The sequence below is a fragment of the Bufo gargarizans genome, chromosome 4 (assembly GCF_014858855.1).
Source record: "Bufo gargarizans isolate SCDJY-AF-19 chromosome 4, ASM1485885v1, whole genome shotgun sequence".
Lineage (NCBI taxonomy): Eukaryota > Metazoa > Chordata > Amphibia > Anura > Bufonidae > Bufo > Bufo gargarizans.
The window spans coordinates 262,708,363-262,731,409 of NC_058083.1; the positions used below are offsets into that span (position 1 = coordinate 262,708,363).

General features: G+C 44.3%; 1 protein-coding gene across 3 annotated transcripts in view; it reads left to right on the forward strand.

Moving 5' to 3' along the window:
* UFL1 (UFM1 specific ligase 1) overlaps nucleotides 1-23,047 on the forward strand; it is a 64,986-nt gene that overhangs the window by 13,637 nt on the left and 28,302 nt on the right. For all 3 annotated transcript variants that reach the window (XM_044288845.1, XM_044288847.1, XM_044288846.1), the window contains exons 3-9: nucleotides 1,650-1,795; nucleotides 1,881-1,909; nucleotides 5,782-5,879; nucleotides 8,356-8,470; nucleotides 10,854-10,984; nucleotides 12,085-12,143; nucleotides 17,891-18,037. In XM_044288845.1, the coding sequence (XP_044144780.1) occupies nucleotides 1,650-1,795; nucleotides 1,881-1,909; nucleotides 5,782-5,879; nucleotides 8,356-8,470; nucleotides 10,854-10,984; nucleotides 12,085-12,143; nucleotides 17,891-18,037 (725 nt within the window). The remainder of the gene's footprint in view (nucleotides 1-1,649; nucleotides 1,796-1,880; nucleotides 1,910-5,781; nucleotides 5,880-8,355; nucleotides 8,471-10,853; nucleotides 10,985-12,084; nucleotides 12,144-17,890; nucleotides 18,038-23,047) is intronic.

The following is a 23,047-nucleotide window of genomic DNA, read 5'->3' on the forward strand; positions in this document are numbered from 1 at the left end:
TGGTACATTTTCTCAGTTTAAACTTTTGTTCCGTGATTTATGTTCTATTCTGAATAAAATATTAGAAGTTGGCACCTCCACATCATTGCATTCAGTTTTTATTCACGATTTGTATAGTGTCCCAACTTTTTGGGAATCCGGTTTGTAGTTTCCCTTTAATTGGGCTCACCTGGCAAACTAATTACCACAGGTGTTTGAGATTGACTTCAGCGATTCAGAGCTGTGAGACACGATACCACCAATGAGTTTAATTGGAAAACAAAAAATCTTCTTTATGACACTTCGATCCGATTTGCATAATAATTTTGACCGCGGTGTAATGATCAGTAGTGCTACTCATGTATTACTGTAGATCAGGCATGATCAACCTGCGGCCCTCCAGCTGTTGCAAAAATATAACTCCCAGCATGCCCGATCAGCCTACAGCAGGGCATTGTGGGAGTTGTAGTTTTACAACAGCTGAAGGGCCGCAGGTTGAGCATGCCTGCTGTAGATAATGGTCCAAAGAAGGCAGATTTCCCCTATGCTCCATTAGGGACATCTGGTGCAGATCTTACCTGTTTTTTTGTGGATTTTGTAGAGCATTGTGCATTTCCGCAATAGCATCCATCATTTGTGTGACATGACAGTTCATTGCAGAGTTTAACTGTGCAAATCTGCTGCGTGTGAATTCACCCTTAGGGCTTGTTCGCAAAGGATTTTTTTAATGTGGATTTTGCCGTGTATTCCGCACTGAAATCTTCCTGAAGATTGCAATCGGAAACTATTTTTCTATCATCTGTCAGTAGATTTCAGATTGGCATCAAGACCCAACATCTCCTCCTTTCTCTGCTCAGTTTCCATGTGGAAAATGCCCGGAAACTACTTGGAGATGCAGATGCGCGGCATGCAAAACCATGGATCCTTTGGCAGACTTTTCTCCACGATCCCCACAGGCATAGTTTATAGGGCACTATGTAATGTCTGTACAAGCATGAGGGGGCACTGCTTGACATCACACACTTGTGCCTGCATTTGTCCTTACTGTGCCCCCCATTAAGAGCGCCAGCCACACAAATGCCTGCCTCACACTGGGCTCTGGCCATGGTAGTGCCAACCACACAAGGCCCCTGTTAGTATGAAGCACTGTTCCCCACTACATGCAGCTATCTCTGACAAAGAAGCCACATGTGAGCAGCCATCACAGGATCAGCCATGTCCGACTCCCGGCACACCCACTGATCGAGGAAGCCGTGGCACTCGCGGGGGCTCTGGTGAGCGCTGCAGCCGTCTTGCAGCTTATCAAGCACAGCGGCCATGCTTGGTATTGCATCTCACACCCATTCACTTGAATGTGACTGATGAACGTGATGTCACATGGCCTATGTTTTCAGAGTGCCTGGTCTCTTCATACAGATAATCGTGGGGTGCCTGAAGTCGGACCCCCACCGATCTCAGGATAGGCCAGCAGTATGAAAACCCCTTTAAGGCCATAATACATACACACCAGCATAATACAGGAGCTCTTCTGCACCTATTGTACAGGCACAGGTCCTGATTCAACAGCAGTTCAGTTTGACTCATGGGAATCATGTTCAGGCTGGGACTTGTGGCAATAATATGCTTTTGTAAAATTGACCTTGTGTCTTTTATTTTTATTAATTTTTTAGGTTATCGGAGCGTAACTGCATTGAGATAGTTTCCAAGCTCATTACTGAGAGACAGTTGGATGTAGTGCACACTCTTGATGGGAAAGAGTACATTACACCGTCACAAATCTCCAAGGAGATCAGGGATGAGCTTCATGTCCATGGAGGTGAGTATGCCGGACAGAGCAATTCACATTACTTTCCAATAAGACCAAATAGTGAAAATCTTTTTTCTTTTTTTTTTCTTTTTAGGGAGGGTGAATATAGTTGACCTTCAACAGGTAAGCTGAGCGTTACACGATCTGTCACTCCCATCATGTATCAGATTGAAGAAAGTCATGTCTTAAAGGGAACCTGTCATGTTCTTATCACCCCATGATCAAACTAGCCCTTATTATGATGACTAATTTCCCCCTTTTTTCACTTTAGTAATATAGTACCTTTGCATTCCTTGTTATTAATTTTCCCGCCAATTATTAAAATGAACGGATAACGTCACAAATCACGCCCCGTTTTTTTTTTATCATCTTATTATCTACAGCTCTTATCTACAGTCTCGTTTCAAATCCGGCGCATGCGCGCAGTAACGCCACTCTCCCAGCCTTCTTTCTTATACAACGTGCATGCCCCAATTATTTTTCTTCCAGAAGCTTCAAGTTGTTGTTTCGTCACGCCAAATAACTCCCGCTTCTACTGGTTTACCGGAAGTGAGGATAGGCAGTGCCAAAATATACCCGACGCATGCGCCGTTTACTTTATGATGATTGAATGGGCGTCATTACATTAGTCAGACAGCGCGCATGCGGCGGATTTTGAGCGTCTGAACAAGTGAATAGGGCAGTGGCTATAGGGCTGAATGGAATTAAATTCTGGATTCAAAGCAAAGTTATGTGTCACCCTGGACTCAAATCAGCTCATTAGCATGCGGCGCGTGGCTTTTTTGCGTGTATATTATGAGGCTAACTGGTTGCCACACCACTAAGTGAATAAATCTAAGGTACTTTTTAATAGTTAATAATTGTAATAATCAAATACACACATGACAGGTGTCCTTTAATAACGCTGTAAAGGAATGACCGGCACTCGCACTTAATTTTCAGATGCAGAAATTTAATTCAAGTCACTTCTTATTTCATTAGTGATGCGTTTCAGCACTCACACATGCTTTCATCAGACTATGTTCACATAACCTCAAACATGTCTTAAATAGCAAAAAAGTGAAAAAAACACAAAGGAACTGACGTCATACCACTGACTCCTACCCCTGATCAGATACACTCAGACAGGGAAGCTTTCACTTGTTTCCACTTGTTTCAAATGAAAAAAGTCCCATAATTAATTAATTCTTTCAGCGGAATTAATTATGGGACTTTTTTCATTTGAAACAAGTGAAAGCTTCCCTGTCTGAGTGTATCCCTGTCAGTTCCTTTGTGTTTTTTTTTCACTTTTTTGCTATTTAAGACATGTTTGAGGTTATGTGAACATAGTCTGATGAAAGCATGTGTGAGTGCTGAAACGCATCACTAATGAAATAAGAAGTGACTTGAATTAAATTTCTGCATCTGAAAATTAAGTTGCAAGTGTCGGTCATTCCTTTACAGCGCTATTACTGGGATGCCTGCCCATTGACACGTGCACCGCCGAACAAGCAAGGTGAGCAGTGCCGGCCATTTCATTCTAAAAAAGGTGTCCTTTTAAGTGAGAGATTTGCAGTTTAAAAGGGTTGTCCTGAACCCGGATATCACCTCTTCTGTATTCACTTGCTATGTATGAGAGGGGCACTGGAGCAATTCCTTGGGGCGGTGTACAGCGCTGCCCTAGGCTCTTTTGGAGGCAGGTACTATGCAAAGCAGCATAGTATGTGCTTTCATAAGAGCCTTACAGCAGCGCTATGCACCGTCCATCTGTGCCGGTAACGTCACCGCGCTCACTGCTAGACGGAAGCCTCTGCCTAGCCCGGTATGTCACCGGTTCCTGACAAACAGTAGCTCGTGCTGCAGCCAGGCAAAGGGGAGCATTGGAGCAAGGAATTGCTCCAGTGCTCCTCTCATACATAGAGAATACAGAAGAGGTGATATCCGGGTTCAGGACAACCCCTTTAACCTCAATATCCCATTTCCTTCCATGTCACATTTTCCAGAGTCCAAGAAGCTAAGATACAGATATTCTTTGTCCTTACGCCCTATTCCCTCACTAATACAATTGTAGATTGAGGATATATTCACACAGGGGTTGTGTGTGGCAGAGAGCTGCACCACAAAAGCCACTGAAATAGACTTGTTATATGGAAAACAGCTAATGTAATAATACCGTACATGTAAAAGAAAAAAGCTGCAATCATGTTTTGTACATTAAGTTATTGTGAAAATATGTCAAAACCTCCAATAAATCCTGTTGCAGGTAAAGGGCATCTGTCAGCAGATTTGTACCTATGACACTGGCTGACCTGTTACATGTGCGCTTGGCAGCTGAAGGCATCTGTGTTGGTCCCATGTTCATATGTGATCACATTGCTGAGAAAAATGATGTTGTAATATATGCAAATGAGCCTTGGGGGCTTTACCGTTGGAGGCTCTGCTCTCTCTGCAAGGATCACACCTGATCCAGTCAGAGTGCAGAGGGCGCGGCAGTTGAAGTGAAAGAAGAGCTACTAGGAGTAAGGGCAACGCCCCCGTTGCTCCTAAAGGCTTATTTGCACATAATAAAACCTCATCTTTCTCAGCAATGTGGCCACATATGAACATGGAACCAACACAGATGCCTTCAGCTGCCAAGTGCACATGCAACAGGTGAGTCAGCTTCATAAGTACAAATGCGCTGACAGATGCCCTTTAAAAAGAGACGGTGCAGTTTACAATCGCACTATGTAAATGGAATTTCATAAAATCCCATTCTCTTCATGTTTGGCTGCACAGCGGCAAAGTCACAGCGGATGAGACATATATTAAAGCCCTACAGGGTACAAAACTCTGTTTTTAAGTTTGTAGTCATTCAGAGACAGTTATACTATGAGAAGGAATGTCACAATTGACGGCCAGTTCTCTGGTGAAGATTATCTGTGTTGTCTAGTATTCCTAAGGCTTACAGACAGAGAGACATACTGGTGCAGTTCAAGCCTTTTTACAGTTCTTTCCAAACAGTAGCTGTAATATGACTGTGTGCATGAGGCCTAAGAGGCGGACATAGGTGCAATGACATATGAGGGTCAACTACAGTCTGACTTTTCTTGCTTTGAACAAGATTGTTCTTTCAACAGAAAAAAAAAAACCTTAAAAATGCAGTCCATTCTTAAAGGTGGTAAAAGGACCTGTCTTGTCAGGACCTGCTGCCGCCTTTACCTGGGTGTAGACACCTCTCTACAGATTCTGCCATTTTTATTTTTTTTTAATAGTTTTTATAACTTGTAGCTTATGTGTTCCCTATATTCTATGTAGATATGTTGTACTGTGTTATAGTGACATCTGTTGCCGTGACTACAGCTGTAACCACGCATGTGGCTTTTATATGCAGCCATGATTTCTACTGGAATAAAAATGTCAGGTTTGTATTTAAAGGGGTAGTCCAGTTTTGCAATTCTTGTCATCAGTTGACCGGAAACAACACATTATCACTATGATTATCTGTAATGCCCCGTTTTCCTGCACTCATTTGTAGTTAAATGACATTTTCCGCTGTGCTGGTTCCCTATCCAGATAACCTCACGTCACATCTGAGGTGTGGCAAGGCTTGTAAGGCTCTGTCCTATCGACACAACATCATCCGTGACCTCTCAGGGCTGTGGTCTGCTCATTCTCCTGGATCCTGCCCTGTAGATGTGATGTCAGCAATGGTGATGTGTCTTGGGGCAGCGTTTCTCCAGCAGGTCTTCAAGCAGGCTTGGATCTGTGATGGTCGAGCTGGTAGGGGAAGGAGAGGCAGAGATGTGATGTTACGGAATGTGAACACAGGATGGGGGTCGCAGTTTACACTGGAGGGGTCAAAATTCATCATCTGAACTATATAATGCAATAAGATTGAATGCTGGAGGTTATTTTTTGTGTAACTGGAAAACCCCTTTAACCACTTACATCCTGGATAATGGTCTGTGGGCAGATGTTCATAGAGTCTGTGTGTTTTTGGCACACACATTTCTATTGTGTTTTCTCATTAACAGATTGTCAATGTCGACCTGACTCACATTGAAAGTAGAGCCAATGAACTGGTGAGAGTGGATAAGAGTGTTCAGCTGGTGCTTGGACAGCTTGTGGATAAGTAAGTACTTTCTTCCTACACAATACTATATCACGGTGTGATAGGAGTAAGGCCTTGTGTTTGTCGCCTAGAAGACAACCCAAATTATTACTTCCAGTGGTATCGCACCCAGCTTTTTGAGCCACAGCCAGGCGTAGTATGGAAGGGAAATGAGAAATCTGAAAAAAAGGACTTGTTCGTCTCCTTCCTGCTGGATCCACTTCTGGCTCAAAAAATGCACCAAAAGCAGCCACAAACTCTGGGTCTGACATCAGCCTTAAACTATCATAGATTCATACGTGTTCTGGTAAAGGGGTGTTCTCATCTCGGACAATGGGGGCATATCTCTAGGATATGCCCCCATTGTCTTATAGGTGTGGGTCCCACCGCGGGGACCTGCACCTATATCGAGAACGGAGCCCCGAAAGTGAAGGAGAGCGCATGCGCAGCCCCCCTCCATTAATTTCTATGGGGCCGCCGAAAATAGCAAAGCGCTGGCTCGGCAATTGCCGTCTGCTCCATTGAAATTAATGGGAGCATGGGCCACGCATGCGCAGTGCGCTCTCCTTCACTTCTATGGTAGAAGCGGGGATTAGCGCCTGGTGCTGGACGGACTGGGGTCCTCCAGCCACAGCGCTCCCCGCTCCGTTCTCGATATAGGTGCGGGTGCCAGATTGTCTAAGATGGGAATACCCCTTTAACTGTATGACAAAACACATATGAAAATGTGACGCCTATACACGGCTGAAACCGCACCGACCTGACACTGTTTTTAAATCGATTGCAGCTAAACTGAAGCAGTTTCATTGTTAATGGGCAATAGATTTTGCAGCTAAACAGCAATTTACTGCTTGACCATTAACAATGCAATTGATTTTAGCTGCAGCCTCTTATGTGTGAGAACACAGCCTTATAAAGGTGCATGTTTGATAGGGCAGCCATATTTTACTGTAATCTAGACTATGTACAATGAAGCCACAGCTATGGAGACTAAATGTAGAAAACATATTAGCCTGGCCTTTATTCCTTACACAATGGTATGATAGAGGCCTAAGGCTGGTTCCTCACTAGCGGCTAAGAGCTCTGGCAGGGAACAACCTTCTGGAGCTCTTTGGATCTGGTATTGCCAGAAGCTGCCTGAATGCCGGCCGGCTCCATTGACGATGATGGGGACTGGTGAAGATCCGGCTGCAACCCAGCAAATATGCTGAGAATCGGCTGGACTAAAACCAGTGTGCGCAGTTGCGGCCTGATCTCCGCCTGTCCCTGTTATAATTAATGGGGCCGCGTTTGTTGACTGCTTTGTTTGCCAAGCACCTACAGGCAGGCTGAGTTTGCCTTCCGTTGTCTTCTGGGAAGCCTTTGACAAGGTTCCATGGAGCCCAGGAATCCCTGGTTGGGAATCACTGTCCTAATTTGAGTAACAGTTTTTAGAGTCGTAAAAACAAAAAAGCACAAAAAACACACACAAATAAAATCTTCCAGCTAAGGCTGGGTACATGTTTCTGTTATCCACTGAAGATCCATTTAAAAATGCCTAAAAAAGGGATTCAGCGATTTGCATCTCTTTTACAATGACTTCAATGTTAAAAAAAAAAAAAAAAAAAACAGCAGCTCCCTCTGTTGTACTGGGCAGAGTTTTTGTATTAGGGTTGTCCCTTGCTGCAGCGCTGGCCAATCGTAGCGCACAGCTCATAGCCTGGGACTCCCAGCGCTGCAGCAAGGGACAACCCTAATACAAAAACTCTGCCCAGTACAACAGAGGGAGCTGCAGACACCGGAGCCTATACCGGGCGAACGGAGCGGCGCCCAGACATACTAGTAAGTGCATGGGGACCCCTGGGTGCCGCTCTGCCCACTGATATAGTTAGTTTTTAGTTTTTAAACTAGTGAAAGGTCCTCTTTAAAGAGAACCCAGGCTTCAGCGAGAAAACAGGATCTCCGGAAGCCCGCAACCTGCCGCCTCCTCTACATTTCTAACTGTGCACAGGATAGGCCATCGGTATAAAAATCCAGAGAACGCCTTTAAGACATAATTAGTGCCATGAAAATAGATGATGATGATGTATTATAGGGATTCTTCCTATGGAAAATACACTTTCTAGAGCTAAATGCCATCATTTGCAAAGGTTTACATTTATTTTAATTGGCTTTCAAAATCTTTGGTTGGAATAGCTTAAAAGGCTCCATTCAGACGTCCGTAGAATGTGTCCGCACCTGTTCCGCAATTATCCGGAACAGGTGCGGACCTATTCATTCTCTATGGGGCAGAAATGGATGCGGACAGCACACAGTGTGCTGTCCGCATCCGCATTTCCGGAGTGCGGCCCTGAACTTCCGGTCCGCGGCTCCGGAAAAAAATAGAACATGTCCTATTCTTGTCCGCAATAGCGAATCCGCAATACACTACGGACGTGTGACTGGACCCTAAGTGTGTGTTTTTCTATGCGTTTTTTAGGCATGACATGCATCTATGTATATTTCTTGTTTTTATTAGCAACTATCTGGACCAGATTGCTGAAGAAGTTAATGATAAATTGCAGGAAGCCGGCCAAGTGACTATATCAGAACTGTGCAAGACATACGACCTTCCTGGAGACTTCCTGACAGAGGTGATAAAGGACTGCGCCAGAGCCGTATTTCACCAGCTCTGTATTTCTTATATTATTACCACTGCATCAGGGCATAAATCGGATACTACTCATTGCTGACATTTATTGGAATCTCTTTTTTGGGGTAAACATAAGCCAATTCTTAACCTCTTCAGTGTTGGTCTCTAGTCTGTACAGATGTACTTAAAGCTGCTCTGTCATCTGGATCATTTAACTTCATCTCGACGAGCGAAGATATTGTGCGCACGTGCCCTTCTTAATATGTGCGGTCTATCGCTGTCTATCTAAAGGCGGGGGGGGGGGGGGGGGGATGAAAAACAGGGGCATCATTATGGAATAATGCATTTGCATAATTTTAAACGTTAATTTCCCCCCGGAATAATCCCACCAACAGACCTAAGACAGGTATAGTTTTAATCGGTGTCATCAACCCTACCAGTCTGTATTCCTGGTAGGGTTGATCCGTTTGACAGAGCCGCTTTAACACATAACCTGTGCCACAAATTGATCTAAGTGCCGTCATGCAGATGGCCATAATGTGTGCATTTTAGTTTGGGTCATTAGACTCAAGGTCAGACTGGGATTTGCAGCTTGTATTACAGATGCTGAAATGCGCCCACTTTACTGCTGTCTGAAAGAGACTTAAAGAGGTTGTCCGAGACTAACAAATGCCGAGCCCCTCACACTGAGTCTACTTACCTGGTTCCCTGCACCGCTCCTGGTCCCTGCTTTTCCCCGCGCGGATAGAAACATCCTGTGTCGGGGGGGAATAGCCATTGGCTGGAGGTGACGGGAATGTGCCTCCCTAGCATTGTGGGTGACTCTGGAGGCTCGTCACCGCCTGCCATTGGCTGCCCCCCCGACACGGGATGTTTTCATTGGATCATATTCCTGCCTAATAGGTTTTAAAATCCTCAGTGGAGCAGACGGGCTTAGAAGGGAAAATAATGTTAGCTCATCTACTAAAGGTCCTTCCATTCCAGTGCTGTGGGTCCTGTCCTTGTCAGACCAGAAGTGAAGATGCCAATGTAAGCGATGTCAATCGCTTACGTGACTGCTCAGCTTCACCCATATTTCCTCATATAGCAGGTGAACAGATGTTTAAATGGGTTGTCCAGGATTTTACAAGCTAAAGCTGATAGGCCATCAAGGTCAGATTGGTGCGGATCTGACACCCTCTACCCCAAATTTAGATCAGTTAGCTCCCTCCATTGTGTAATGAAGGATGCTGGTTATTGCAGCACTGACTCTAAACTGCAGAGCGGCCGATCAGTGGTTTATTATAAATGGCGCACAGTCAGGAAATAAAATCCAGCACTCCAGTGATCGCCTCAACACTAATCCAATAGTAACATAACTTGGCTTACACGTTTCAAATATACAAATCCTTAGGGTACTTTCACACTAGCGTTTTTCTTTTCCGGCATAAAGGTTCCATCACAGGGGCTCTATACCGGAAAAGAACTGATCAGTTTTATCCCCATGCATTCTGAATGGAGAGTAATCCGTTGTCTTCAGTTCAGTTGTTTTGACTGATCAGGCAAAAGAGAAAACCACAGCATGCTACGGTTTTATCTCCGGCGAAAAAAACTAAAGACTTGCCTGAATGCCGGATCCGGCATTTTTTCCCATAGGAATGTATGAAAAAAAGGTGGGAAAAAAAAAAATTGATCCGTTTTGCCAGATGACACCGGAAAGACGGATCCGGCATTTCAATGCATTTTTTCGACTGATATGGCGTTAGTAAGACTGATCAGGATCCTGATCAGTCTTAAAAATGCCATCAGTTGGCATACATTTTGCCTGATCCGGCAGGCAGTTCCGGCGACGGAACTGCTTGCCGGATCTCTCTGCCGCAAGTGTGAAAGTAACCTTAGTCATAGCATATTGCTGAATACCTATTTCCCCCGAAATACCATATGGCGTGTTAACACACTCACCGCTAACTGGGTGGGTTGAATACATGTGGTAATTTAACCCCATATACACCACAGTAATGAAGGAGGAATCTCGTAATACAAGTGTCGTAACTAATGTATGTAACGAATCGATGATTTATAGTTATAATACTGGTAAGTCAAATCTTGACGGAGATTCAACCCAAAAGTAATGGGGATGCCACTAATAAAGTGGTCTCCTCCTCTTGCTGGTCTGAATACCTTCTCTATTCTTCTAAAAGGGAAACTTGTATGTTCTCTCCCCCATTTACTAAATAACATGGAAATACTGGAGGCATTATTTACAGATGTCTGATTCTGGTGATGGCTGGGCATGTCCGTGGATCCAGCATGGTGGCTGCGGCATTGCTCAGTCAGTAATAGTCCAGCAGCTGAGAAGTGACGTTTTCTCATTGGAGGCATTTTCAATCCTTGTTTACCTGCAGTCATTGGCACTAAGACTTGGAAGCATTATTCATGGGGAGATTGATCAGAACAACAAGGGTGTCATTTATACTGAGGCGTTTGTAGCCCGCCATAGGGCACGCATCCGAGGACTTTTCACAGCAATTACGAGGTAAGACTATTTTGCGCACTTGATCCTATAATAAGATTTTAAGAGACTCTATCATGTTCTCCACTCTGTAATAAACACAGCAGCGTATACAGGATCCTAGGGGCAATAATGTACAGGGAAGACCTGCTGAAGAGTCCAGAGCAGAGTGTCAGTTTTAATGCTTAAAGTTAACTTTAGTTTCAGTCTAGATTTAATATTATGTAGGGACCAGGATGTTAGACCTTTTCTAATGTACTTTATTAGGAAAAAGGGATCTGTGCAGACTCAGACTGGCTCACAGTGGCACATTAGTACATATAGCTAGGCAGTGGACCGCATCTCTCCCAGCCTATGGGCTTCTAGGCACAGAGTCAGCCGAGTATCCTCTTTCATCAGGGACCTGCCCTCTCCATGTCGTTGCAGAGACCCCTGTAATCAATCATCTTGTAGTGTCTTGTTGCTGTCTGCCCCTGTGTGAGCACATATTTGTAACGCTTTACAGACAGTATGTCTTTGGAGTGCGGGAGAAAAGTGGAGGAAACCCACGCAAGCACAGGGAGAACATACAAACTCCATGCAGGTGGTGACCTTGGTCATGGCTGCAAGGCACCAGTGCTAATGTCCGGTTCTTATCTCTCTTGTACTCTTACTCTTATAGTCTCTCTGGTTCTCCCACTGTAAGCTCACAGACTAGACTTGTAATACATAGAGAAGACTCCTGAGCACACCCATGCAGGTACACATCAGAACTAGCGTGAGTATAGGGAAAAGAATAAGGGCCAGTTCACATGACTGCCTTAGGCCTATTTTGGCACAGAATCTGCACTAAATTCCGCAGGCAAAAAATTATTTGGGAACTAGCCCTTACTGATTTACAGCTCGTTCAGGTAATGTGATATTTCATGCAGACACCTAAAACATTGTTTCCCGGCAGTAGAAAGTGCCATCTAAACGGCAAACAATGAGTCCGTATGGGGAAACCTCATTACATTAGGGATTGCTGCTTCCTATACTGTGGAGAAGATCTCTGCATGTAAATGAGGAGCAGTGTAAAGGGGCCTTAACATGGGTCTCATGCAGTGGCTGTAGTGACCGGTGTTCTTCTTTTTGTTCTGTTTTAGACCCATACCAGTAATTGGTTTGATTTCTCAGTATGGTTTTCCTGAGCATCTTCTGTACTGTAAGTGTTTCATCATGAGTCATGTATTCATTATATCTGTTACATTCATTAAAAAAATACTAAAAGGGATCAACCAAGCAATTTTTTGTATGATTTTTTCTAAATTATCACTATTGAGCAGTAATACAAACCTGAGGACATCGCAGGTAGTAATGATATAATTGAGGGTCCTTTCTTTAAACAAACTATAAAAGGGGTTATCCCATGAAAATTGCCAGTGAATAGCCACAGATTTTTTTTTTTTTCATGAAATCTGTCTGTTTAGCTCCACCTGGTTATTGCTCCTTTTTTTTTTTTTTTCTGTCCTGCTCACTGAGAGAGAAGCACATGCTCCGTTCCATCCTTTAGCTGCAGCAGACAGGACACACCCCCTGAGAAGGGACACGCCTCCTAAGCTGCCTCCTCGAAATAAATCTAACAAAGCAATTGGAGCAATAAATGAGGAGATCTCTGGATCCATGTGAGGTACAGGGTTGGTTCTAAGTTTGTTAGAAAGAGATAGTCATGTACAAAATGATATCTGATTTTGATTTTCTTACATTAGTCATGGGATAACCCCCTTTAAGTAGACGTGAGAGAAGGGTGAAAATTAAATGGGTTGATAATAATAACAAGCATTTATTATAATGTGTGACACAGCTGCTAAAGCCATAATATCCTGACCTTACCATCATGGTCAGATGGTTCCTTACATCTGAATATGTAGAAATTGTAAGGACCTTAATTACCTTTAAGCAGAAAATGTTTCCTACTAGAATAAATATCCAAATTCCTCGTAAGACCCAGATGAATAGTTAAGATTCGGATCACCAGTCAATACATGGGCCTGACTGATCCAGGGTGTATTTTCCCACAATAATCTGACTGCATACATCTGTGGGAAATGAATAAACCTGTCTCACACCAACCCAGCTCCACTGCAATGGATGGCTATACCAGCTCATCCATCCAGACATGTGCATGGCTACAGAAACAGCCAATTCATCAGGTTTCTGGGGCATTGACAGCAACTGTAATGTTAAAAACGACATTGTTTTTGTTGTCAAAACTACAAGAACCCCAACAGATCGCAGCGTGGTATGCACATTAACCACCGAGCCACAAAGGCTGTCAGGGAACAGCAGTGGCAGATTATAATTGGGGCGTTTGGGTCGGTAGCCCCGGGCCCGGCATCGCTGGGGGGCCCAACGACCCAAACGCCCACAAACTACGGCGGGGCACGGGAGCGCATAGTTCCCTGCCCCGCCGCCGATCACCGCCATAGCCTTCAGGCCTAGCAGGCCTGAAGCCTATGCGGTAGTAAAATCCCGGTGCAGGCGGGCGTGATGACGTCATCGCGCCGCGCCTGTGCCCGGACGCAGCACTCTGACGTGTGTGCGCACGCCTACACCATCTACGAGTGAGCGCCGGCTGGGACACAGGTAAGTATTAGCTTTTATTTTTTAATTTTTTTGTGTGCCAACTGCCGACTTTGGGGGACATTACTGAAGGAACAGGGGGGGCAAACTACTACGTGGGGGCAAATTACTAGTATGGGGAAATTAATACTGTGGGGGTAGTGTGGGAGACAATTAATACTGTAGGGGCAAATTACTACCATGGGGGGAATTAATACTGTGAGGGCAGTGTGGAGAAATGAATACTGTGGGGGGCTATTTACTTAATGGATGGCAGTGTGGGGGCAAATTATCTAATGGGGGGCAGTGTGGGGGCAAATTACTTAATGATGGGGCAGTGTGGGGTCAAATTACTTAATGGATGTCAGTGTGGGGGCAAATTACTTAATGGATGGCAGTGTCAGGTAAAATGATCTAATGGGGGGCAGTGTGTGGGGTTATTACTTGATGGGGGCAGTGTGGGCAGCAAATTACTTTGTGGGTGAAATTACTACATGGGAGGCAGTGTGGGGGAAATTACTGTATGAAGCAGTGTGGGGGAACTTACTATATGGGGGAAATTACTATATGGGGCAGTGTGGGGGAAATTACTATATGGGGCAGTGTGGGGGAAATTACTATATGGGGCAGTGTGGGGGAAATTACTATATGGGGCAGTGTGGGGGAAATTACTATATGGGGCAGTGTGGGGGAAATTACTATATGGGGCAGTGTGGGGGAAATTACTATTTGGGGGCAGTGTGAGGGAAATTACTATTTGGGGGCAGTGTGGAAGAAATTATTATATGGGGCAGTGTGGGGGAAATTACTATTTGGGGCAGTGTGGAAGAAATTACTGTATGGAGCAGTGTGGGGGAAATTACTATTGAGGGCAATGTGGTGGAAATTACTATTTGGGGGCAGTGTGGGGGAAATTACTTTATGGGGCAGTGTGAGGGAAATTACTTTATGGGGGCAGTGTGGGGAAATTACTATATGGAGGCAGTGTGGAGAAATTACTATATGGGAGGCAGTGTGGGAAGAACTACTATATGGGGGCAGTGTGGGGGAAATTACTATATGGGGGCAGTGTGGGGGAAATTACTATTGGGGCAGTGTGGGGGGAAATTACTATATGGGCAGTGTGGGGGAAATTACTATTTGGGGGCATTGTGGGGGAAATTACTATTTGGGGGCAGTGTGGGGGGAAATTACTATTTGGGGGGCAGTGTGGGAGAAATTACTATATAGGGGCAGTGTGGAGGAAATTACTATATGGGGGCAGTGTGGAGAAATTACTATATGGGGGCAGATGTGGGGGGAAATTACTATTGGGGGCAAGTGTGGGAGAAATACTATAAGGGCAGTGTGGAGGAAATTCCTATATGGGAGCAGTGTGAGAATACGTATAGGGGCAGTGTGGGGGAAATTACTATATAGGGCAGTGTGGAGGCAATTACTATATGGGAGGCCGTGTTGTGGAGAGCAAATTACTATATGGGGGCAGTGTGGGGAAATTACTATTGGGGCAGTGTGGGGGAAATTACTATATGGGGCTATGGTGGAGGAATTTACTCTATGGGAGGCAGTGTGGAAGAAACTCTGCTATGGGGCAGGGGAAATTACTATATTGCGGGCAGTGTGGGGAGGAAATTACTATATGGCGGCAGTGTGGGGAAATTACTATTATGGGGCATTGTGGGGGAAATTTACTATATGGGGCAGATGTGGGGGCAATGTACATACTATTTGGGGCAGGTGGGGGGAAATTACCTATATGGGAGGCAGTGTGGGGGAAATTACTATCTTGGGGCAGTGTGGGGCCAAATTTACTATATGGGGGCTCAGTGTGGGAGAAATTACTATATAGGGCAGTGTGGAGGAATTACTTATATGGGAGGCAGTGGTGGAAGAATACTTACTATATTGGGGCAGTGATGGGGAAATTACTATATGGGGGCAGTGTTTGGGGAAATTACTATATGGAGGCAGTGTGGGAATAAATTACTATATGGGGGCAGTGTGGGGGAAATTACTATTATGGGGGCAGTGTGGGGGAAATTACTATATGGGGCAGTGTGGGGGAAATTACTATATGGGGCAGTGTGGGGGAAATTACTATTTGGGGCAGTGTGGAGGGAAAATTACTATTTGGGGGCAGTGTGGGGGAAATTACTATTTAGGGGCAGTGTGGGGGAAATTACTATTAGGGGCAGTGTGGGGGAAATTACTATTTAGGGGCAGTGTGGGGTAAAATTACTATTGGGGCAGTTGTGTGGGGGAAATTACTTATATGGGGCAGTGTGGGGGAAATTACTATATGGATCAGTGTGGAGGGAATTAGGAATATATGGGAGGCAGTGTGGAAGGAAACTACTATATGGGGGCAGTGTGGGGGGAAATTACTATATGGGGCAGTGTGGGGGAAATTACTATTTGGGGGCAGTGTGGGGGAAATTACTATTATGGGGGCAGTGTGGGGGAAATTACTATTTGGGGCAGTGTGGGGGAAATTACTATTTGGGGCAGTGTGGGAGGAAATTACTATTTGGGGGCAGTGTGGGGGAAATTACTATTTGGGGGCAGTGTGGGGGAAATTACTATATTGGGGCAGTGTGGGGGAAATTATTATATGGGGCAGTGTGGGGGAAATTATTATATGGGGCAGTGTGGGGGAAATTACTATATGGATCAGTGTGGGGGAATTACTGTGTGGGGGCAGTGTGGGGGAATTACTGTGTGGGGGCAGTGTGGGGGAAATTACTATATGGGGCAGTGTGGGGAAACTACTATATGGGAGCAGTGTGGGGGAAATTACTATATGGGGCAGTGTGGGGGAAATTACTATATGGGGGTAGTGTGGGGGCCTTTCTATTAGGGGACATTATTTTTGGGGACACTATACAGGTATTATTACCTGGAACACAATATAGGGTGTTACTATTACTGGGGGCACTCTAGGGGACATTATAATTGCTGTAGACACTATAGGGACCTTTGGGGTAATGTATCAAACTGGTGTAAAGTATAACTGGGTTCGTTACCCATAGCAGCCAATCAGATTCCAGCTTTCATTTTTCACAGTTCCTTTGGAAAATTAAAGGTGGAATCGGATTGGTTGCTGTGGGCACCTAAGCCAGTTGTAATTTACACCAGTTTGATAAATGACCCCAATTATGAGAAATCTAACGTGTCTGTGTAACAAACTCTGTAGAGACGAGATGCGGCTGAAAGAATTTGTCATGGCGGTCTTGGTCAAACGGAGGAGAAGATGAAAGAGAGGATCTACATGACAGGAGATGTCACTGGATGTAACAAGTATGTGGTGCTGTATTCTCCTATATATAGAGCTAACTCACTACTGTGACCTGCGTCTCATCTTCTCCTCCAAGTCTTTTTTTTATCATAATCGTATGTGTTTTAAATTTGGCAACTAAAATTTGTATTTGTCACCTGCAGTCCTATGTAACAGCCTAGATAACAGTGATTACTTTCTGTGTACAGATGTAGTAGATGTTCCATGCAGTCCTATGTAACACCCCACATAACACAATAGTTCACTGTGTTATGTGGGGTGTTACATAGGACTGCAGGTAACATCTATGACATCTGTACACAGAGAGTTATGAGATGGTGGGGGTCTGACTCCTGGCACCCCCACCAATCAGCTGTTTGAGGAGACTGCGATGTCCCAGTGAGCGCCGCAGCCTCTTTGCTCGTTACCAAGCACAGCGCTGTGCATTTGATAGCCCTGCGCTCGGTATTACAGCTCAGCCGCAATCACTCAGATGAGACAGAGCTGCACCTAGACCATGTGGACGATGTCATATTGCCTAGGAAGAGACGTTGGCGCTGATGAAGCACCGCAGCCTCTTCATATAGAAAAAAAAACTAAAACTAAAATGGAGGGGGGTGGAGAGGGGGGCCCGAATTGGGTAGACAGCCCCGGCCCTATCATGCACTTAATCCGCCCCTGGGGAACAGTATTACAAGGCCCCTCATTTCAAGTCAGTATTTGATAATCTAAAACAGAGACTCAGAGAGCCTGGCATAAAATGGTGAAAAATCTGAAATTTTGACTCAAAAACAGGGCTTGTGACTTTTCTACACCAGAAAACTGGAGCAGAAGCTTTCGTAAGTTCCACCTATTGTCTAAAAGAGGGGTGGGGGTTACAGGCGGGGGACCCCTATCTGTAGAGGTAATGGGCATATGGACAGGGTTTTCCCTGATGTACAATACGAAAGAATACGGCACCTCTGCAGTACAGTCTACATTTGTATGCAGCGCCATGTATTCCAGGCTCCTCTGACAATTAAGACGTGCCATTTAGAGATTCTTTAAGAAATGCCTGCTTTAATCCTTTCTTGCAGCACTGTTGGAGGAACTTGTTAACCGTGGACGTTTAAAGGGCACAGTGGTCGGCGGAAGACAGGATAAGGCTGTGTTTATTCCTGACATCTACGCCAGAACACAGAGCAACTGGATAGACGCCTTTCTCAAGCAAAACGGTTACCTAGGTAACACGCTTCTCCTCTGTTCAAGAAACAAGGAGCTCTTTGTGAAGGCAGCTTCTGGCTTTTCACTTTCTGCCTCCAGATCTGCAAGCTTCGTCCTTTATTTTCTGTATAATACAACGTCTGTACGGTGGCTTGTGTGTGGGGACTAAATAACAATTGGAGGGGGTTTACTGAGACCAGCCGTAATGCACACAAAATGGACTGTTTTCCAACCACCTTCTAATTAAGTACCAACAGGGAGAAATGTATAATTAACAGACCCAATGATTAATGCACAGTGTGACTACAAATGACACATGGAATGGAGCTGCGCTGGGTGTCTCAGACAAAGTCCCAGGCAATATAGCCACATTTTGGGAGTGAGCTGCTCCCTTCATCAGGTCAGATTATGACCATAACACCGAAAATAATTATATTTATATCAATAACCCCTGCCTTTCAGACAAAGGGGAAGAGACATTGTAAAGAAAGAGAAGACATGTTAAAACACACAGCATATATACACATGATCCCCTAAAAGAATACTGTTAAAGAGAACCTGTCACCACAGAATGCAGCGCAATCTGACTGCAGCATGTTATAGAGCAGGAGGAGCTGAGCAGATTGATATCTACTTTTATGGGTGAAGATTCAATGACCTTTGTAATTGAGACATTTAAGTCTCTCCTCTTTCTGACTTCTGTTGTACACAATGGAGGTGTTGGCAGTGATTTGATAGCATTCTCTGTGTAAGTATGTATTCATAGATAGCTGTCAGTCACTGATAGTTGTACACAGTGGAAATGTTAGCAGTAACATAGTACATAAGGCCGAAAACAGACATTTGTCTATCCAGTTCGGCCTGTCATCCTGCAAGTTGATCCAGAGGATGGCAAAAAAAAACTGTGAGGTAGAAGCCAATTTTTCCACTTTAGGGGAATAAAAAATTCCTTCCCGACTCCAATCAGAATAACTCCCTGGATCAACGATCTCTCTCTAGTAGCTATAGCCTGTAATATTACACTCCAGAAATACATCCAGGCCCCTCTTGAACTCTTTTAGTGTACTCACCATCACCACCTCCTCAGGCAGAGAGTTCCATATTCTCACTGCTCTTACCGTAAAGAATCCTCTTCTATGTTTGTGTACAAACCTTCTTTCCTCCAGAAGCAGAGGATGTCCCCTCGTCACAGTCACCGTCCTGGGGATAAATAGATGATGGGAGAGATCTCTGTACTGACCCCTGATATATTTATACATAGTAATTAGATCTACCCTCAGTCGTCTATTTTTCTAAAGTGAATAACCCTAATGTTGATAATCTTTCAGGGTACTGTAGTTGCCCCATTCCAGTTATTACTTTAGTTGCCCTCCTCTGGACCCTCTCTAGCTCTGCTATGTCTGCCTTGTTCACAGGAGCCCAGAACTGTACACAGTACTCCATGTGTGGTCTGACTAATGATTTGTAAAGTGGTAAGACTATCTTCTCATCACGGGCATCTATGCCCCTTTTGATGCAACCCATTATCTTATTGGCCTTGGCAGCAGCTGCCTGACACTGGTTTTTGCAGCTTAGTTTGCTGTTTATTAAAATTCCTAGATCCTTTTCCATGTCAGTGTTACCGAGTGTTTTACCATTTAGTATGTACGGGTGACTTGCATTATTCCTTCCCATGTGCATAACTTTACATTTGTCAGTGTTAAACCTCATCTGCCACTTATCTGCCCAAGCCTCCAGTCTATCCAGATCGCAGTGATTGATAGCATTCTCTGTGTAAGTGTGTATACATAGATAGCCGTCAGTCATTGATAGTTGTGCACAGTGGAAGTGTTATCAGTTATTGATGGCATTCTCTGTGTGTGTATACAGGTATAGCTGTCAGTCACTGATAACACTTCCCACATGGACAATGAAATCAGACATAGAGATTTAAATGTATAAATGACAAGTTTTACTGAATCTTTTCCCATGAAACTATATGTCAATCTGCTCATCTCCTCCTGGTCTATAACATGTTGACTGCAGATTGTGTTGTATTTTGTGGTTACAGGTCCTCTATAACATTTTGCTACATCAGCATCTCTGGAATCATGTAAAATAGCAGTGTACAGTAGGGGACCTCCAATCCCAAACTTACACTGCTAGAAGAAAAAATGGGCACCCTGATTGTCCTTACATCCCAGGAACAGCACAGTGTATTGTCTCATTCTAATGGCAACCAACAGAAGATGTGACGCTCAGCATGGTACTTCCCATCCCGTGTCTTCACCACTCAGGTGAAGGGCAAAGCATCTTTGTTGTCCAAGCAACAACGTAGCCTCATATTGTTGATTAAAAAGGTTGGTAATGTCACGTGACCACTGCAGCCAATCACTGGCCTCTTTGGTACACTGCTGTATGACACAGCTGACACTTGCCAGCAATGACCAGGGTAAGAGACAACTCCAATCCCTGTCATTTAACCCCTTCAATTCCATGGTTCGTAGTGACCATGATATCTGAGCAGATAGGCAGACTGAAATGTCTGCCTCTGTTCTGTCCTCCTATCTGATTGTTCAAAATTGAAGAATTTACATAGACAGCACCCTCGGGTGAGCAAAAGTTAAAGTTAAAAAAAAATAAAAAAAACTTTTAAAAATATAAAACAAAAAATGATAAATATTAAATTCCAATTGCCTCCCTTTCTCAATTTAGCATTTAATGTGAACATAATTGGTATTGCTGCGTTGAAAAATCTCCAAACTATTAAATTATAAAAGTATTATCCTGTACAGTAAAAAAAATAAAAATTTCTGATTTTCCCATTTTTGCTTCACTTTACCCCCCTCCCCTGATATGCCACGAGGTATCTCCCAAGAAAGAGAACCCTCTCAACAGCGCCACCTATTGGTAGTGGCTCCCTTTGAGTCAAGGTCCAACTTTCTAACAAGCCTTGGGATTTGACAATATAGCCAAGATATCCATCTTTAGGCCTTATGCACATGGCCTGGCCCACAAACAGCGCGTCCTAAATATGCAGGCACCGTCCGTGTGCTCCCAGCATCATGGATGCGGACCCATTCACTTGAATTAGTCCGCAATCCAGAGCTGCGGTGTGGAACAGAGGCACGGAACCCCAGGACTGCACAGTGCTTCCGTGGTGTTTCTGTCCATGCCTCCGCACCGCAAATAAATAGAATATGGGCAGATCACGGACCCATTCAAGTTGAATGGCCGCACAACAGCCGTGTGCATGAGGCCTTAGGCTCCATTCACACATCCGCAACGTGTTTTGCGGATACACGGAGCCACGGATCCGCAAAACACGGAAAGCGGCAATGTGCTTTCCGCATTTTGCGGACCGCACATTGCCGGCACTAATAGAATATGCCTGTTCTTGTCCGCAATTGCGGACAAAAATAGGTCATGTTCTATTTTCTTGCGGAAACAGAAGCACGGATGCGGAAGTGCGGATCCGCTAATGTGGATGCGGACAGCACATTTCGGCCCCTTTGAAAATGAATGGGTCTGCACCCGTTCCGCAAAATTGCAGAACGGATGCGGATCCATTTTGCGGACGTGTGAATGGACCCTTAGACAGTTGTTTCAGCGTGCTTGTCTCTCATCAGTACAGAACCGGATTCTGGCTGGCAGCAGCATAGGCAGGGTGCTGAATCTCCACTCTGCCTAAGCCGCTTTCATACTCTAGTTTAGTTGGCCATAGCCACCTATCAGAACCAACCTTTCATTTTTCAGAGCTCCTTTGGAAAATGAAAGGTTGAATCTGGTTGCTAGGGGAAACTAAGCCAGTTCTCCTTTTAACGGTTTTGATAAATCTCCCACTATGGGTGTTAGAATATGGTATTGCTATGTAGTCCTTTTTTCTTGACTTTTCAAGCTGTGGCCGTCCTGCCGGTATTATGACGACTTGTAGTTTATGTAATGCTCTTTGTTATACAATATTGAAATGGCTTAGAAAAATCATCTTTTTCCTTCCACTTCTGTGTATTCAAGACTTTTAGTTCAGGTCACTTTATATTACCACATTCTAACACTTTCAGAAGTTATCATCAGCCTTTCACTCTGCCCTGCACTGCCGCCCACCATAGGTTTAAGAATAGAGTTAAAAAAGGGGAAGATATAGGGGGTCATTTATTAAACAGAAATAAGCCTATATTAGGCAGATTGTGGCACAAAGGACTTTTACACCGCAATCTGCAACTTCTCCCCACTCAAGCCAGGTCGGGCTGGCTAGGAAGCTTTAGAAGCAGCTGTGGCTCCACCAAATTTATGTAGAGGCCAGCGCTTCTTCATAACTTCAGCAGGACCTTATTAAGACCAGCGTTTTAGACTTAAGAAATGTACCCCATAGTTTAGATATCAATGTGATGCAGAGTTGGAAATTCAGTGCGGCTCCTCGGTAACTGAAATTCAAGCTTTATTGAAGACATGGCTATGAATAAGGATGCATTTAAGGTGTGAAACGTGTAAGTGTTCATGTGGATTTTAAATCTTCAGTAAAGCTTGAATATTGTTTACTGAATTTCCAAGTCTACGGTTTGCATCCCTCAGGGAGCTCGGCCTACTCCGCTGTTATAGACGTTGGTGAGCTGTGTGATTTTTCTTGACATTAAATTTAATCTACATAAACATTTGAGTAACTTTCTAAGTGCATTGCAATATCTTGTACTGATCCTGAGTTACAGCCTTTATTAAAGTTAGGGATGAGCGAATAGACTTCAGATGAAACATCCAAAGTCGATTTGCATAAAACTTTGTTCCAATACTGGATGAAGCAGGAGCTCCGCACAGTATTAGAATGTATTGGCTCCAATGAGCCAAAGTTATTATTTCGCAAAGTCACGCGAAACTTTGCGTAATAACCTTATAAATTGTACTGTAAAAAAACATTTCCTGAACCCGAGAAATGGTTTATTACAGTACAAATTAATTTATGAAGTCATTACGCGAGACTTTGCAAAGTAATAACCGGCTCATCGGAGCCAATACATTCTAATACTGTAAGGAGCTCCTGCTCTGTACAGTATTGG